At 42.0% G+C, this 19,030-nt stretch overlaps 1 protein-coding gene across 1 annotated transcript in view; it reads right to left on the reverse strand.

Moving 5' to 3' along the window:
- Positions 1-6: 6 nt before the first annotated feature.
- Positions 7-19,030, reverse strand: part of LOC311126423 (NT-3 growth factor receptor) — a gene marked incomplete at its 5' end in the record, with an annotated part of 45,982 nt that continues 26,958 nt past the window's right edge. Inside the window, 4 exons of the mRNA XM_084200425.1 lie at positions 7-1,136; positions 6,320-6,478; positions 14,104-14,347; positions 15,844-16,016. Coding sequence (XP_084056551.1) covers positions 951-1,136; positions 6,320-6,478; positions 14,104-14,347; positions 15,844-16,016 — 762 coding nt within the window. The remainder of the gene's footprint in view (positions 1,137-6,319; positions 6,479-14,103; positions 14,348-15,843; positions 16,017-19,030) is intronic.

Genomic DNA, 19,030 nt, shown 5'->3' on the forward strand with positions numbered 1-19,030 from the left:
ATTAAAACCAACAAAAATAACATACACTCTGACCAGGTGAAGAAAATAGTAACAAAAAAAATGAAAGATTATCAAAATATCTATAGAATTCACTCACCATAACAACACATCAAGAAACTAAAGTAGTCTAAATAGGAAATGAAATAAGTTAACATATTTTTTGTGACATAGAAATTTACAGTATATACATTCAATTTTAAATTAAGATGTCTGTGTTGATTGGTGGCTCTGTCTTTTCTATGAGTTCCACGTCTCACTGAAAAGCTGTTTCCCATCAGTAACTAATCGCCTCGTTGGATCCAGAGTCAGAGAATAGATCCAGCCAATCGGAGTGCAGTAAGGTTTTCTTTAATAAGTCCCTGCCAATTGTCTGACGTGCTAATATCAAGCAGTCATCTCCAACAGGTGACATACTGTACCTTTAGCGAGAAACATGGCAGATATCCACACTTTGAAAATAAAAATAAATAAAAAATATATATAATATATATTTATAAAATGAAAAAGAAAATCACCTGGGGAGTTTGATCTTCTGTCAAGATGGCAGGATACCAAAAGCAAACCAGTTTTCCAGGGTTTTCAGCTTTTTTCATAGTTTTTTGGGGGGGGTTATTTTTTGTCGTTTTCTTCCTGTTTTTTGTTTTTGTTTTTTGTGATACTTTAAGTAGGCTGTTTTTACGAGAAAAAAAACGAAAGTATGTCCTCTTCATATAGTATACAGCAACTGTACATTTTTGAATGCAAGTAAACAAAATGTAAAAGTGCTTTTTTTTAAGACTGTTATCCAGTATATCGAAAGGAGTAGCAGGCACTTAAGTCCATCCCCATTTTGTAGGTGTTTGACAGTGGAGCAATAAGGTACTCGTTGTTTGAGTTATTCCTGGGGTTTTGATCATCTGTTGGGTAGAGACAGACAACAAAACAGACAGATAGACAAAACTCAACATACACTAGCCCAGGATGTCCAGGTAGACAGGCGTGGCTTTGCCCAAGGCATAGAGGATTTTCTGGATGTCCTTAATGTTCAGCCTCTGCTGGGGCTCCCTCTGCCAGCAACCCAACATGATGTCATACACCTCCTTGGGACAAGCTCGTGGCCTCTCCAAAACCCGTCCTTGCGTAATACACTCGATGACCTGGGGTAGGAGAATGAGAGCGAGAGAGAGAGTGAGGTCACTCATTACAACCCAATTTTGAGCATTATATTGTTTGTCAAAAGCATAACGAGCCATTTGGAGGCAGAATTAGGTTTTGCTTAATCACCTTTGTTAGCACCCCCGAGGCTATGGCACCACAATATTTGTACAGCAGTAATTATATGGGTGCAATGTCAAGGTCATAAAGCACGTTTCAAAGTAAAAGGTTTTGCAGTACACATAAACCACCAAACCTGCAGTGTAGTGCATTCAACATCCCTTTGTCAGACATGCCTGTTAGGGACATGCAGAGTAGGGTTGAATATTTTCTCACTATTTTACAAATGTTCCATCCTAAGAATAAATCACTCTTCTCGCAGGTAACCAAATATTTCCCACCAAAACCGGAAGTGTCATTCTAAAGCATATAAAGCTTTAAGCCTGATGCTACCTGAGCTTGACGAGCGATACATTGAAGACATTTTATGAGCCCTAGCCCAAAAAAGCCCAAATGATTGTGCCATTATCCAATAGGCCTACATAGCCTATTATACAGTGGGGGAAAAAAGTATTTAGTCAGCCACCAATTGTGCAAGTTCTCCCACTTAAAAAGATGAGAGAGGCCTGTAATTTTCATCATAGGTACACGTCAAAATGTCAGACAAAATGAGATTTTTTTTTCTCCAGAAAATCACATTGTAGGATTTTTTATGAATTTATTTGCAAATTATGGTGGAAAATAAGCATTTGGTCAATAACAAAAGTTTCTCAATACTTTGTTATATACCCTTTGTTGGCAATGACACAGGTCAAACGTTTTCTGTAAGTCTTCACAAGGTTTTCACACACTGTTGCTGGTATTTTGGCCCATTCCTCCATGCAGATCTCCTCTAGAGCAGTGATGTTTTGGGGCTGTCACTGGGCAACACGGACTTTCAACTCCCTCCAAAGATTTTCTATGGGGTTGAGATCTGGAGACTGGCTAGGCCACTCCAGGACCTTGAAATGCTTCTTACGAAGCCACTCCTTCGTTGCCCGGGCGGTGTGTTTGGGATCATTGTCATGCTGAAAGACCCAGCCACGTTTCATCTTCAATGCCCTTGCTGATGGAAGGAGGTTTTCACTCAAAATCTCACAATACATGGCCCCATTCATTCTTTCCTTTACACGGATCAGTCGTCCTGGTCCCTTTGCAGAAAAACAGCCCCAAAGCATGATGTTTCCACCCCCATGCTTCACAGTAGGTATGGTGTTCTTTGGATGCAACTCAGCATTCTTTGTCCTCCAAACACGACGAGTTGAGTTTTTACCAAAAAGTTATACTTTGGTTTCATCTGACCATATGACATTCTCCCAATCCTCTTCTGGATCATCCAAATGCAACTCTAGCAAACTTCAGACGGGCCTGGACATGTACTGGCTTAAGCAGGGGGACACGTCTGGCACTGCATGATTTGAGTCCCTGGCGGCATAGTGTGTTACTGATGGTACGCTTTGTTACTTTGGTCCCAGCTCTCTGCAGGTCATTCACTAGGTCCCCCCGTGTGTTTCTGGGATTTTTGCTCACCGTTCTTGTGATCATTTTGACCCCACGGGGTGAGATCTTGCGTGGAGCCCCAGATTGAGGGAGATTATCAGTGGTCTTGTATGTCTTCCATTTCCTAATAATTGCTCCCACAGTTGATTTCTTCAAACCAAGCTGCTTCCCTATTGCAGATTCAGTCTTCCCAGCCTGGTGCAGGTCTACAATTTTGTTTCTGGTGTCCTTTGACAGCTCTTTGGTCTTGGCCATAGTGGAGTTTGGAGTGTGACTGTTTGAGGTTGTGGACAGGTGTCTTTTATACTGATAACAAGTTCAAACAGGTGCCATTAATACAGGTAATGAGTGGAGGACAGAGGAGCCTCTTAAAGAATAAGTTACAGGTCTGTGAGTGCCAGAAATCTTGCTTGTTTGTAGGTGACCAAATACTTATTTTCCACCATAATTTGCAAATAAATTCATTAAAAATCCTACAATGTGATTTTCTGGAAAATAAATTCTCAATTTGTCTGTCATAGTTGAAGTGTACCTATGATGAAAATTACAGGCCTCCCTCATCTTTTTAAGTGGGAGAACTTGCACAATTGGTGGCTGACTAAATACTTTTTTTCCCCACTGTATATAGGCTACCGCACATTACGACAGAAAAACATAAAAGGCCATAAATGTAGCTATGCTCTCTTGGGTAAATAAATGATACAAGCTCCAGTAGGCTAATCTTTTTGAGGGTGAACTGTATTACTGTACTGTATTGTATTATACTGTATTATACGACTGAAATTACGCACCTCGTTCAAACCATCAAGCTGAGAGAGAACATGCAAAGATGGTGCAGGACATTTGGCCTACAAAGTTACAATTATAGGCTAGCAAATTTGATTGAATTTGGAAATATAATAGGGCCTAATTTACATTTGTATAATTAATAGGCTGGCGCATATGTAGGCTATCTTTCATAATATTTCCCCTAATGTTGTGCGACATGGGTATTAGCCTACTTCCTCTTTCTCTATCTATTGTTGCTTCATTCCTTCCTTGCTTTCAACAGTTAAATGAAATACGTTTTGTTGTCCTTATCTTCATCATTGTAATGACATGCTTGAATAATGTAGGACTAGAATAAGATGCAGACAGCTTTCACTTCTCTTCACGAAGATTGAATGGTTATGGGTTACGGGTGTAAATAAATAACTGATATAGTCTACCGCCATGACGTATTCTCTCTTCTCCCCCTGAGTTCTATTGGCTGCTGTATTTAACATTCAGCAAACAAGAGCTTGCATCCCTCTTCGAATTGTCTATTAGTAGGCTATAAGAAATGTTTTTCTAGTCTAGGTTTTTGTGGGACTCTACGAGCTAAGGAGCATTTTTTAAGGCCAGCGGTGCACAGGTGCGTATTGCACAAGAGACAGAGGCCACATAGGCCCATGCACAACCCATCATTCATTAGATATATTGCTAATACTGCATTGAATGTATTACCTGAAAGGGGTAGGATAGGACATCTATATGAAAAGTATGATCTATTTTGGATGCAATTTGAATGGAATTGATGGAGAGAGAGAAAGACTGCGAGAGCGTCCACTGAAAAATTAGGTGGCCCCGAAAGCCAGATGGAGATGTGTAAATTAGATGCGCATTCAGTCCTTATATTACTGTAGCATAGGCTACGCTGCAGCAAATGTAGGCCTACCTGTCACAAGAAAAAAAGTTACCATGATGAGATGATACATGCATTGTGAACTGTGCTCCTACTGAGATGCGCTGTCTGTCCCCACCCTGAGCGTTGATGATTGATCATGCAGACAGCAGAGAGAAGGCCATAGAGAAGCCATATTTAGACATCTCATTTAATTTAACAGTTCCATTTCACATCATGCTGTTCATATAAATAATTTATTATAATTTACCGGTTTCTCAGTTATTTACCCCAGGAAAAGGGAGTGGGTTTGGGGCGGGATATCTCGGTAACCTCGTTTCCTGGTATTCAACCCTAATGCAGAGCCATGTATTTAGAGAGTTGGGCCGCTGCAGTTTCTGAATTATGATGAATTTACATGACACTTCAACATTCTATGGCCACCATGTTAGCTCCATAGAGGTCCTATTAAATTAATTAGTATTCTAATTCCTAATTCTATGGTTCGTTCCCCATTAACATTACATGGGAAATATTTAAACAATGCTATGTAACTGAATGTCTAGAATAAGAACATTCAAAATTCTTAAAGTTGGCCTAACTCTCGAAATATATGGCTCTGGGGACATTTCGCAGGTGATCCCTCTGGGCTATTGGGGGAAATTGGGACTCTATGAGTTGTATTGATCTGTGTTTGTTCGGTGTGTTCTGTTGAATGGCTATGAGAATAACTGCCTCAGGTTCACATCCACAGACACACACACAAAGGAACCCGACATGAGCAATCATTACCAATTCATCCACTCTGTGCAGTGTCAAACAGGTCAAAGATGATAATGTGATTGCCATGCTAGTGAAGCACACATGTGCGTTTTATGTTATGTTGTTGATGTTGTCATGTTATATAGCTTTGCTGCTCATTTTGATTGGATAGTAGGTGTGTGTATTGGTACATATTATAATGAGACCTTTGTAGCTAAAAATAGGACCACTTAAAGGTAGGGTTAAACAAATCAACTCCAGGTGAGTATGGTAACTTTGTTCTGCTGTCTGTGTCTATTTCTGGGTCTATTTTAGGAGCATTGAGAGGCTGTGTTGTAGTCAGCGTGATGCGCTGTCTGCACAACTGCAGCCTAAAGGCTCTTTCCACAGGCGTTCGTTGAGTCAGTGAGTCACCACAGCCCCCCGACTGCAGCCCAGCCGAGACCTGTCTAGGAGTCTGGTTATGGTTTCTATACCTATGGCTGGGTTCAGGATTGATTCATAATGCTGCTTTTCAGGTGTCAATGTAATGGGACAAGCAAATATATAAACAATGGCTCTGTCAAACTGTACATGCTGAAGTTTGGCTGGAACCTGGGGCATTGTTGTTCTGACATTTTAATTATCACGCCTTTAAGAAAATTGTGGAATTGGTTTGGTGGACTATTGAACTCACAAATTAGTATGGTCCTTCATAGCTTCTGTCATTGTCAACAGTGTGATGTCTTTATGGTGGTTGGTTGAGAGGAATTTCAGTGGCTGTCTGCACATCATCACTACTTCTATGTTCTATAGATAGAGAGCCTGGTGTAAAATGGCTGTGGCTCACCTCACATGCCATCCCTTGTCTTTTATATTTATGGTGGCTATAAGACTTGTGTGTGTGTAAGTGGGAGTGATTTCATTTCAACACTCTCAGCTCACACTAATATAATTTAGTTGCTGCTCCATCTTTGTTTTAATTGATTTCTCTTCTGGTCCAATATTGAGCCCAAAAGCCACTCTAAGAATACGCCAATTAGCCTCTCTCACACTGCACCATTCTAGGGATTAGTAAGAGCGCTATGAATCACTGGCCCTGGTTATCCACTGATGTGGTTAGTACAAGTGTGACTGTTGGATGGTAGTCTTGTCCTAGGCAACAACTGTCGAATGCACATTATTGCATGTGTTTATGTTGCGTATTTTCATTACTGTTTAGCAGAAAAAGAACAGAATACAAAGATGGGTGTGCTACAGTACCTCGTTGTTGGCCAGTTGAAACCATGGCTGCTTCCCGTAGGTGAAGATCTCCCAGAGGATGACACCGAAGCTCCACACGTCACTCTCTGTGGTGAACTTCCTATACATTATGCTCTCAGGGGGCATCCAGCGGATGGGTAGCATGGTGTGGCCTCCCACCTAGAGACACAGAGGAGAGAGAGAGAGAGAGAGAGAGAGAGAGAGAGAGAGAGAGAGAGAGAGAGAGAGAGAGAGAGAGAGAGAGAGAGAGAGGAGAGAGAGGAGAGAGAGAGAGAGAGAGGTCAGCACACACTGTTATTGACCTGGGCTAACTGGATTTAAAACAACTGAAAAAGAAAATGTCAAAGAAACTGTAAATAAAAAAGTTTTTGAATTACATATTCACGGAAAGGCATGCAGCAGACACACTTTGAAAACATCAAAATGGTATTTTCTAGTTAATTTTATTTATTCAGTCATTTATTTTAAACTTTTATTTTTCTTATGAAATATTTGAGAAGAAGGGAAACCTACACAGCCCTGTAACACAGAAGATGAAGAAGAGTCAAATGAGGCTCAGCTGGGAGGAGGAAGAGAAGATGGCGCCAAGAGAGGGAAGGAAAAAGGATCCATTAAAGAAGTTTGACAGCTTCAAGCCATGCAGCAACATAAATGAAGTCTTCCCCTCAGCCTTCCCATTCCCACTGCCAGATATTAATCGATTAAAACAATGAGGCATTAATTCTCTGTGCCCTTGTCTTTAACTCAACTGGATTGTTTCTAAATCTGTTTCCTATTCATGTCAATTACACTGTGTTAATCATATCCGTGGAAGGGTTGAACAAGAGTGACATTTTAATAGGGGATGTCTGATTATTGTTACTTTCAACTCTTAAGTGGTAGCTGCATATTAATTACAGAGCTCATTAGCACTGAACTAACTATGGGTCAAGGTATTGACTGAGCATGTGAATACAAATAAGTTAACATTACATTACATTCCCACATTACTGACACTGTAGCTATAAAGGATCAGTCTACCATGTTTGCCATCGATAATAACAGTATATTATAGCGTCAATTTCCTTCTGGTGATTATGTATTGTTGGTTTATCTTTGTTAAATTTGGCCTGCTGAACATTATAATAAGTTGTTCCGTTTTACATCTCCATCATACTCACCCCTTCCTTCTCCCCCTCCTCCTCCTCCTCCTCCTCCTCCTCCTCCTCCTCCTCCTCCTCCTCCTCGTACGCCTGCTCTCCTTTTTTAAGATTTATGAAGGTTTATTAATGAGATTATGGTAAAATGTCTGCTGGACCACGTCTCATAAAGCCTGTGTGAATATGGAACCCTAACGCCACTACCACACTCTACTGATCTTCTCCCAAGCTGAAAAGAGAAAAAAGGCTGTTTCAAAAATCAAATGTATTCATGTTCAATCATATAAATGAACCACATCTAATTATAAATAAGGGGGATGCAGATTTAAAATGTGTGTCCGTACTGTGCAGAAAAGGGTATCCAATAGTAGAATGTGAAGCCAAAGCAGGTCTAAGAGTTTTAATGCATTCCAGGACTATTAGGGAAAGGGATATTTGTCTATCATACAATACACACACTACAACCCTAATGTTCACTGTAACATCAACTTAAATTGTCTTACCTTGAAACATCACCTTCGCCATAGCTCTACCCTACTATCCCATCTCCTGATTCAACCCCAGCCCTACCTCATAATCAGTACTTGACAGGGAACATGTCGGAATGCCCGGGGAATTACCTAAGACTTCTCCTTCATACTAAATTTGTAAGGGTCTCTGAAGTGAATTGGTTTCCCTGCTGCAATGACCTGACACCCTTTCCATTCATTGACTTCTTTATGTGGACAGATTGTTCCTCACCAGACTAATGTTGGTAGCACTACATGAGCAGGTACACCGCTCCATAATGCAGGCTGGTGTCCACAACATAGAGATAGGAGAACAGGAGGATGATACAAATTCACATACCGTTTTTGAAAACTTACCACGGTGCTATGATATTTGAAATATTCATAGGAAGACAGATTTGTGTTTGTTACGCTAGCTCTGTCTGTCTTAGGGGACTGGGTCTGCTTCTCGTAGTCAGAGTATTTGTGAACTTGTTTATGTGTTTGTGTGTGTTGGGAGATTAAATGAATTGATTGAATTTCAATTCATCTTAATGGCTTCTCCCTGGCAAGCACCGCCCTCAATTCAGTCTGGGGTTGAACGGCGGACCGTGGAAGCATATAAATCAGAGTGTGGGCTTCCCTTGGAGCAAAATTAAAACTGTCAGGGTGACGACAAAAACTCCACCACAATCTCAAAGCATAGCAGAACTAGCATATAGAGAGACATTTAAATATTGCTAATTTGTACACTCATAGACTGACGATAACATATGCATTGATTGAAGCAACCGTCAATACATTTTCAATATTGTCCATCCATGTTGTTGTTAGTCTAAAGGCAGATTAAGCGTAATAACAGAGCTGCTACAGTGAGGTATTTGATCCCCTGCTGATTTTGTACGTTTGCCCACTGAAAAAGAAATGATCAGTCTATAATTTTAATGGTAGGTTTATTTGAACAGTGAGAGACAGAATAACAACAACAAAAACCCAGAAAAACGCATGTAAAAAATTTTATAAATTGATTTGCATTTTAATGAGGGAAATAAGTATTTGACCCCCTCTCAATCAGAAAGATTTCTGGCTCCCAGATGTCTTTTATACAGGTAATGAGCTGAGATTAGGAGCACACTCTTAAAGGGAGTGCTCCTAATCTCAGCTTGTTACCTGTATAAAAGACACCTGTCCACAGAAGCAATCAATCATTCAGATTCCAAACTCTCCACCATGGCCAAGACCAAAGAACTCTTCAAGGATGTCAGGGACAAGATTGTAGACCTACACAAGGCTGGAATGGGTTACAAGACCATCGCCAAGCAGCTTGGTGAGAAGGTGACAACAGTTGGTGCGATTATTTGCAAATGGAAGAAACACAAAAGAACTGTCAATCTCCCTCGGCCTGGGGCTCCATGCAAGATCTCACCTCGTGGAGTTGCAATGATTATGAGAATGGTGAGGAATCAGCACAGAACTACACGGGAGGATCTTGTCAATGAGCTCAAGGCAGCTGGGACCATAGTCACCAAGAAAACAATTGGTAACACACTACGCCGTGAAGGACAGAAATCCTGCAGCGCCCGCAAGGTCCCCCTGCTCAAGAAAGCACATATACAGGCCCTCTGAAGTTTGCCAATGAACATCTGAATGATTCAGAGGAGAACTGGGTGAAAGTGTTGTGGTCAGATGAGACCAAATTCGAGCTCTTTGGCATCAACTCAACTCACCGTGTTTGGAGGAGGAGGAATGCTGCCTATGACCCCAAGAACACCATCCCCACCATCAAACATGGAGGTGGAAACATTATGCTTTGGGGGTGTTTTTCTGCTAAGGGGACAGGACAACTTCATTGCATCAAAGGGACGATGGACGGGGACATGTACCGTCAAATCTTGGGTGAGAACCTCCTTCCCTCAGCCAGGGCATTGAAAATGGGTCGTGGATGGGTATTCCAGCATGACAATGACCCAAAACACACGGCCGAGGCAACAAAGGAGTGGCTCAAGAAGAAGCACATTAAGGTCCTGGAGTGGCCTAGCCAGTCTCCAGACCTTAATCCCATAGAAAATCTGTGGAGGGAGCTGAAGGTTCGTGTTGGAGAAGATCTGCAAAGAGGAGTGGGACAAAATCCCTCCTGAGATGTGTGCAAACCTGGTGGCCAACTACAAGAAACGTCTGACCTCGGTGATTGCCAACAAGGGTTTTGCCACCAAGTACTAAGTCATGTTTTGCAGAGGGGTCAAATACTTATTTCCCTCATTAAAATGAAAAATCAATGTATAACATTTTTGACATGCGTTTGTCTGGATTTTTTTGTTGTTATTCTGTCTCTCACTGTTCAAATAAACCTACCATTAAAATTATAGACTGATCATGTCTTTGTCAGTGGGCAAACGTACAAAATCAGCAGGGGATCAAATACTTCTTTCCCTCACTGTATATACCTTTCCTTACTTGGAACAATGTCATTGGATTGTTGGATTAACATTGCAGCTTGCCAACAGTGGCTGTTGAGGGGGTGTAATGTAATTACAGACCCAGTATAGTTAGTTATTCAGTGACCAGGTATTCAGAATTGATTCTGTATGATTATACAATATAATACAAAATGCATTCCTCTATGATGTGATATCAAGTTTTCATTGTCCACTCCTTAGTTCACAAACACAGTGACATGCCTGCAGACTGAGAACCAACAGCTAATTTGTCATTGGGGAGCCCAGGCATCACTTTCATTATACAGATGGGGGCTATCAGATATGCTGCCAGTGAGAACCCAGCTCAGACCGTGCTCTTGCTTACTGTGTCATATCCCTGGAGGGCAGTTTTCTTGGTTCTCTTTGAGGAGAGGAGAGGAGCGGACGTCAATATGTGAGCAGTGTCAGGGAGATGTGTTGCTGGCTGCCGCCCCAATTTATAATCACTCAACAAAAGGGAATGTGTCCAATGCAGTTACGACCTCTTATCTCTCTGTCAGTGGACCATACAGCAGGTCTGTTCTGGCAGAGATGCCCAGGCCTAAAATGGCCAAGGCCCACAGTTCATTTTCAGACCAACATACCAATAGGGGGCAGTCCAGCAGACCTGTTAGTAGTCTGTTGGTGAATCAGACATCTCTCTCTCACAGGCTACTCCACTAATTACCATCTGTACCTGTATGCCGATGAAAATAAAACTAATCTTTCAGATCACATCACTTTTCTCTGATTTTATTTTCTTACTATAACTTACTCGTGTTAGTATCTAAAAGGAGAAAAGCAACATGAAAGCTGTTGCAGTAAAGAGCAGAAGCGGTTGGAACAGTAATTGCACAGTGAAAGTCAAGCACAGTGCCTTAATTTACATCACTTCCTGGTCTCCTAGACACCTTATTGATACATTTTACTGAGCTGCTTGTTGTAAAGAGAAATCAGCCATTAGAGGTACCACTTAGGAAAAGTAGCCTGCAGAATACATTAAGTGGGAGGCGACTCAATGGACTATTTTACATTTATTGCAAATGTAACATATTTTCCACAATGGCAATTACAGACTGTATCTAGTGAAAATCCGATGTACCACAGTAATAATCCCTTTGTGATGCCAGCACAGCTTCAGCAACTCCCTTATCAACTTGGATAAGAGCTCTATATTCAGTCTGGTCACCGTGTCTCCAAGACAAGAATGCAAAAGAATACAGCAAGAATGGTTCTGCCCTACACCTGATACATGTTTAATAATAGGGTCATTACACCAATTGAGTACCTTTTGGGTAGTGTAACTTGGTGAAGTTCACCTAATTTTAACATTCTGTCATAAAGAGCACACTTTCAACTTAATAAAAAACATGTTTTCCCTTCTCAAGAGGTTAAATAAAAAAAGGACTATAGTAAGTGTCTGCTATGTGCCAAATAAAGTAACATGGTTGACTGTAACATTTTCATCTTAAATCAGCCATAAATCCAATTATGACAGGAGGAATAGAAGCTTGTTGTGTATGGTGTCAATTGAATACAAGCTTCACAAAACAATTGAAATTGTTGAAACATTTCTAGACTATCTATCTATGGGCAAGTCATATAAAAAATCTGAATTATTGAATTTTCCATGTTGTCTATATTAAAGGACACTTCCTTTAATATAACAGGCTTTTAAAATTAAATATTGGTGGATAAATTCTACATAAAATATCAAAGGGACACAAAAGGCACTCTATTCGTAGAACGACCCAATAGACATCATTACAGTGTCTTGCAAAAGTATTCATCCCCATTGGCGTTTTTTTCATATTTTGTTGCATTACAACCTGTAATTTAAATTGATTTTTATTTGGATTTCATGTAATGGACATACACAAAATAGTCCAAATTGGTGAAATGAAATGAAAAAAATAACTTGAATCAAAAAATTATAAAAAAGAAATAACGGAAAAGTGGTGCGTGCATATGTATTCACCCCCTTTGCTATAAAGCCCCTAAATAAGATCTGGTGCAACCAATTACCTTCAGAAGTCACATAATTAGTTAAATAAAGTCCACCTGTGTGCAAGCTAAGTGTCACATGATCTGTCACATGATCTCAGTATATATACACCTGTTCTGAAATGCCCCAGAGTCTGCAACACCACTAAGCAAGGGGCACCACCAAGCAAGCGGCACCATGAAGACAAAGGAGCTCTCCAAACAGGACAGGGACAAAGTTGTGGAGAAGTACAGATCAGGGTTGTGTAATAAAAAAATATCAGAAACTTTGAACATCACACGGAGCTCCATTAAATCCATTATAAAAAAATTTAAAGAATATGGCACCACAATAAACCTGCCAAGAGAGGGCCGCCCACCAAAACTCAAGGACCAGGCAAGGACAGCATTAATCAGAGAGGCAACAAAGAGACCAAAGATAACCCTGAAGGAGCTGCAAAGCTCCACAGCGGTGATTGGAGTATCTGTCAATAGGACCACATTAAGCCGTACACTCAACAGAGCTGGGCTTTATGGAAGAGTGGCCAGAAAAAAGCCATTGCTTAAAGAAAAAAAATAAGAAAAACGTTTGGTGTTCGCCAAAAGGCATGTGGGAGACTCCCCAAACATATGGAAGAAGGTACTCTGATTAGATTAGACTAAAATTGAGCTTTTTGTCCTTCAAGGAAAACGCTATGTCTGGTGCAAACCCAACACCTCTCATCACCCCGAGAACATCATCCCCACAGTGAAGCATGGTGGTGGCAGCATCATGCTGTGGGGATGTTTTTCATCGGCAGGGACTTGGAAACTGGTCAGAATTGAAGGAATGATGGATGGTGCTAAATACAGGGAAATTCTTGAGGGAAACCTGTTTCAGTCTTCCAGAGATTTGAGACTGGGACGGAGGTTCACCTTCCAGCATGACAATGACCCTAAGCATACTGCTAAAGCAAAACTCGAGTGGTTTAAGGGGAACATTTAAATGTCTTGGAATGGCCTAGTCAAAGCCCAGACCTCAATCCAATTGAGAATCTGTGGTATGACTTAAAGTTTGCTGTACACCAGCGGAACCCATCCAACTTGAAGGAGCTGGAGCAGTTTTGCCTTGAAGAATGGGCAAAAATCCCAGTGGCTAGATGTGCCAAGCTTATAGAGACATACCCCAAGAGACTTGCAGCTGTAATTGATGCAAAAGGTGGCTCTACAAAGTATTGACTTTGGGGGGGGGGGGGGGGGGGTGAATAGTTATGCACGCTCAAGTTCTGTTTTTTTTGTCTTATTTCTTGTTTGTTTCACAATGAAAAAATGTGTTGCATCTTCCAAGTGGTAGGCATGTTTTGTAAATCAAATGATACAAACCCCCAAAAAATCCATTTTAATTCTAGGTTGTAAGGCAACATAATAGGAAAAATGCCAAAGGGGGTGAATACTGAGCATGCATCACTTTTCTTGTACATTTCCTGGCGTTAGTAAAGGTAAAGAGTTCAGGCATCAATAAAGGAAAAGATAACACATAATCATGAGGAAAGCAGGTGAATGCAGGGTGAACCCTACACCATCCAGCTACTGTGTCAAAACACCACCTGTTCTCTAAAGCAAAAACACTGAGGTTGTCACCGAAAGACATCCTTAGATTAGCTTGATTATGAAGGTACTTACAATACATGAATAATATGGAACAAATATTTTATTATGCAACATACATAGGTGCTTACCCGGTAGTAGTCCGTGCTGTAGATGTCCCTGGACATTCCAAAGTCACCAATCTTCACCAGCAGGCCGTTTCCTACCAGGCAGTTCCGAGTGGCTAAATCACGGTGCACAAAGTGCTGGGAGGCCAGGTACATCATCCCCGCGGCGATCTGAGTGGCAATGTGCAGCGTCTGAGACAGGCCCAGCTCCCCATTGGTCTGCAGCGACTGTCCGTCAACCAGGATCAACGCATCAGGCCCATGAGCTCTGTGGATGGGGAAATAAGGGAGGGAGGCAGGGAGGGCGGGCAGGAGGGAGGGGGAATCTTATCTCAATCACCATATTCTTACTCCACATTACATTTTATAATGGATTATAACTCTGCATAGCATATGACAGTGGTATGTTCTTCAGTTGTAATGGATTAGACATTAGATGCATGGTGTTTTACATTCAACCTTTAATTGAAACAGGAACATGGGCCATATCATTACTGTACCAGGGCCTCTATGTGCAAAACCAACAAGAGCTCCTCTGTATGAATGAATGCAGAACAATTGAATAGATATGCTATAACTGTCATGACATTTGCATCTATAAAGCCATCAGCAAGCAATAGACGTCTGCCTGCTCTGCCTCTGCTATTGAGCACCACTGTTCCCTGCCACTGCCAAGCATCCAGGGGCTCAATAACATCCAATCAAAAAGGAGATCAGCCATCTCATTTGAATTCTGAGTCACAGTTTCCCTAGTCCGTGGAGGCTCAGTCAGCAGACTGCCATTACACACAGCGTTTTGTGGTTTTACACAAACAGGTTATCTCTACTTAATCTACAGTGTAGCGAATAGGAAGTCGCTGCTGCTGGTACTGGGTGACAGGTCTAGTGGAAAACAACACAAACATTTTATTACCCCTCCTGTTTCTTGTACGCTACAACATTCCTCTGAGGGGAAGCAATCCATCAATCACAGCCTGATGCTTGCAGTGAAACTGCAGGGTTGTGGCCGATCTACTACACTACATTTAGAACTTATTAGGAAATAGACAGGAACTGGTTTCATCTTTGGAAATGATCACATCTATTATATTGCTGGCCAAAGGATTTATTGTATGACGTTAACTCTAATACTGAGGATAATTATTCAGGTTAGCGTACTGTGGACCAGTAAATCATTAGTGGGGTGCAGTCAGCCTGCCATTAATTGTTGAGTCTACAGACATTGTGTGGTTGGTAAACAGGGGGAGATGCTTCCACACACGTCTCAATTAAGCTGAGTAAATTCCACAATTCCAAAAACACATATATTTACATTTTACATTTTAGATATATAAAGTATGTTTCTCAGTTGACAGCTTTTATAACTCATAGGCTACACCAAAGACACATTTATAGACATAAGAGTTGAGCACGTCTTGCTTATCCCACACGTCTCTGCTTTATTCAACTGAGTAAACTTAGCAATTCCAACAGCACATATCAGAAAAGTCTGTTTCTCAGTTGACAGCTTGTACTCCTGGGCTACAGCACCCAAAGACAGAACTGAGCAAGAGTTGAGCACGTCTTACTTTTCCTACACAATTCGCTGCTTTATTCAGCTGAGTAAACTTTAACTTCCACCAACACACACCAGAAAAGTATTTCTCAGTTGGCAGCTTGTATTACTCCTGGGCTACAGCACCCAAATACTAATTTACTGAACTTAGTAAGAGTTGAGCACATATTATTGTGCATCTTATTGTGCATTTAGTTTACACAGCTTACCTGAGGAACTTATTGAGGTCTCCGTGCTTCATGTACTCAAAGACCATGATAAGGGGGTCTCCATCCACACACACACCGTAGAACTTGACAATGTGCTCGTGCTGCAGGTTGGTCAATAGTTCCGCCTCCCTCTGGAAATCTTTTCTCGCTGCAAGGGTGGGGTCTTTCAGCGTCTGAGAAAATACAAGGGTGGAGTCCTTCAGGGTCTGAGGAGTACAAGGGTTTATTTTAACTGCTTAGCAAAGTATGATACTGTTACAACAACATTATTAGACTGTGGATATAGAGAGGAAAAGTGACCTTAGACATTGTCACTAGCCGGCTACCATCCGGTATTCTACCCTGCACTTTAGAGACTGCTAGTGCCCTATGTACATACAGTGCATTCGGAAATTATTCAGACCCCTTGACTTTTTCCACATTTTGTTAGGTTACAACCTTATTCTAAAACTGATTGAATTGTATTTTTTCCCTCATCAATCTACACACAATACTCCATAATGACAAAGCAAAAACAGGTTTTTAGACATTTTAGCTAATTTATTAAAAGAAATATCACATTTGCAGACCATTTACTCAGTACTTTGTTGAAGCACCTTTGGCAGCGATTACAGCCTAGAGTCTTCTTGGGTATGACGCTACAAGCTTGGCACACCTGTATTTGGGGGGTTTCTCCCATTCTTCTCTGCAGATCCTCTCAAGCTCTGTCAGGTTGGATGGGGAGCGTTGCTGCACAGCTATTTTCAGGTCTCTCCAGAGATGTTCGATCAGGTTCAAGTCCGGGCTCTGGCTGGGCCACTCAAGGACATTCAGAGACTTGTCCTGAAGCCACTCCTGCGTTGTCTTGGCTGTGTGCTTAGGGTCGTTGTCCTGTTTGAAGGTGAACCTTCGCCTCAGTCTGAGGTCCGGAGCGCTCTGGAGCTGGTTTTCATCAAGGATCTCTCTGTACTTTGCTCCATTAATCTTTTCCTCGATCCTGACTAGTCTCCCAGTCCCTGCTGCTGAAAAACATCCACACAGCATGATGTTGCCTTCACCATGCTTCACCGTAGGGATGGTGCAAGGTTTCCTCCAGAAGTGACGCTTGGCATTCAGGCCAAAGAGTTCATTATTGGTTTCATTAGACCAGATAATCTTGTTTCTCATGGTCTGAGAGTCTTTAGATGCCTTCTGGCAAACTCCAAGCGGGATGTCATGTGCCTTTTACTGAGGAGTGGCTTCCGTCTGGCCACTCTACCATAAAGGCCTGATTGGTGGAGAGATGGTTGTCCTTCTGGAAGGTTCTCCCATCTCCACAGAGGAAATCTAGAGCTCTGTCAGAGTGACCATTGGGTTCTTGGTCACCTCCCTGACCAAGGCCCTTCTCCCCCGATTGCTCAGTTTGGCCAGGCAGCCAGCTCTAGGAAGAGTATTGGTGGTTCCAAACTTCTTCCATTTAAGACTGATGGAGGCCACTGTGTTCTTGGGGACGACTGCACCTTTTCTGCAAAGGGGACAGGACGACTGCACCGTATTGAGGGGAGGATGGATGGGGCCATGTGTTGCGAGATCTTGGCCAACAATCTCCTTCCCTCAGTAAGAGCATTGAAGATGGGTCGTGGCTGGGTCTTCCAGCATGACAACGACCCGAAACACACAGCCAGGGCAACTAAGGAGTGGCTCCGTAAGAAGCATCTCAAGGTCCTGGAGTGGCCTAGCCAGTCTCCAGACCTGAACCCAATAGAAAATCTTTGGAGGGAGCTGAAAGTCCGTATTGCCCAGCGACAGCCCCGAAACCTGAAGGATCTGGAGAAGGTCTGTATGGAGGAATGGGCCAAAATCCCTGCTGCAGTGTGTGCAAACCTGGTCAAGACCTACAGGAAACGTATGATCTCTGTAATTGCAAAAAAAGGTTTCTGTACCAAATATTAAGTTATGCTTTTCTGATGTATCAAATACTTATGTCATGCAATAAAATGCAAATTAATTACTTAAAAATCATACAATGTGATTTTCTGGATTTTTGTTTTAGATTCCGTCTCTCACAGTTGAAGTGTACCTATGATAAAAATGACAGACCTCTACATGCTTTGTAAGTAGGAAAACCTGCAAAATCGGCAGTGTATCAAATACTTGTCCTCCCCACTGTATATATATATATATATATATATATATATATATATATATATATATATATATATATATATATACACTGCTCAAAAAAATAAAGGGAACACTAAAATAACACATCCTAGATCTGAATGAATGAAATAATCTTATTAAATACTTTTTTCTTTACATAGTTGAATGTGCTGACAACAAAATCACACAAAAATAATCAATGGAAATCAAATGTATCAAGCAATGGAGGTCTGGATTTGGAGTCACCCTCAAAATTAAAGTGGAAAACCACACTACAGGCTGATCCAACTTTGATGTAATGTCCTTAAAACAAGTCAAAATGAGGCTCAGTAGTGCGTGTGGCCTCCATGTGCCTGTATGACCTCCCTAAAACGCCTGGGCATGCTCCTGATGAGGTGGCGGATGGTCTCCTGAGGGATCGCCTCCCAGACCTGGACTAAAGCATCCACCAACTCCTGGACTGTCTGTGGTGCAACGTGGCGTTGATGGATGGAGCGAGACATGATGTCCCAGATGTGCTCAATTGGATTCAGGTCTGGGGAACGGGCAGGCCAGTCCATAGCATCAATGCCTTCCTCTTGCAGGAACTGCTGACACACTCCAGCCACATGAAGTCCAGCATTGTCTTGCATTAGGAGGAACCCAGGACCAACCGCACCAGCATATGGTGTCACAAGGGATCTGAGGATCTCATCTCGGTACCTAATGGCAGTCAGGCTACCTCTGGCGAGCACATGGAGGGCTGTGCGGCCCCCCCAAAGAAATGCCACCCCACACCATGACTGACCCACCGCCAAACCGGTCATGCTGGAGGATGTTGCAGGCAGCAGAACATTCTCCACGGCGTCTCCAGACTCTGTCACGTCTGTCACGTGCTCAGTGTGAACCTGCTTTCAACTGTGAAGAGCACAGGGCGCCAGTGGCGAATTTGCCAATCTTGGTGTTCTCTGGCAAATGCCAAATGTCCTGCACGGTGTTGGGCTGTAAGCACAACCCCCACCTGTGGACGTCGGGCTCTCATACCACCCTCATGGAGTCTGTTTCTGACCGTTTGAGCGGACACATG

The sequence above is a fragment of the Coregonus lavaretus genome (assembly GCF_964263955.1).
Source record: "Coregonus lavaretus genome assembly, contig: HAP1_SCAFFOLD_1844, whole genome shotgun sequence".
In the NCBI taxonomy this organism is placed as follows: domain Eukaryota; kingdom Metazoa; phylum Chordata; class Actinopteri; order Salmoniformes; family Salmonidae; genus Coregonus; species Coregonus lavaretus.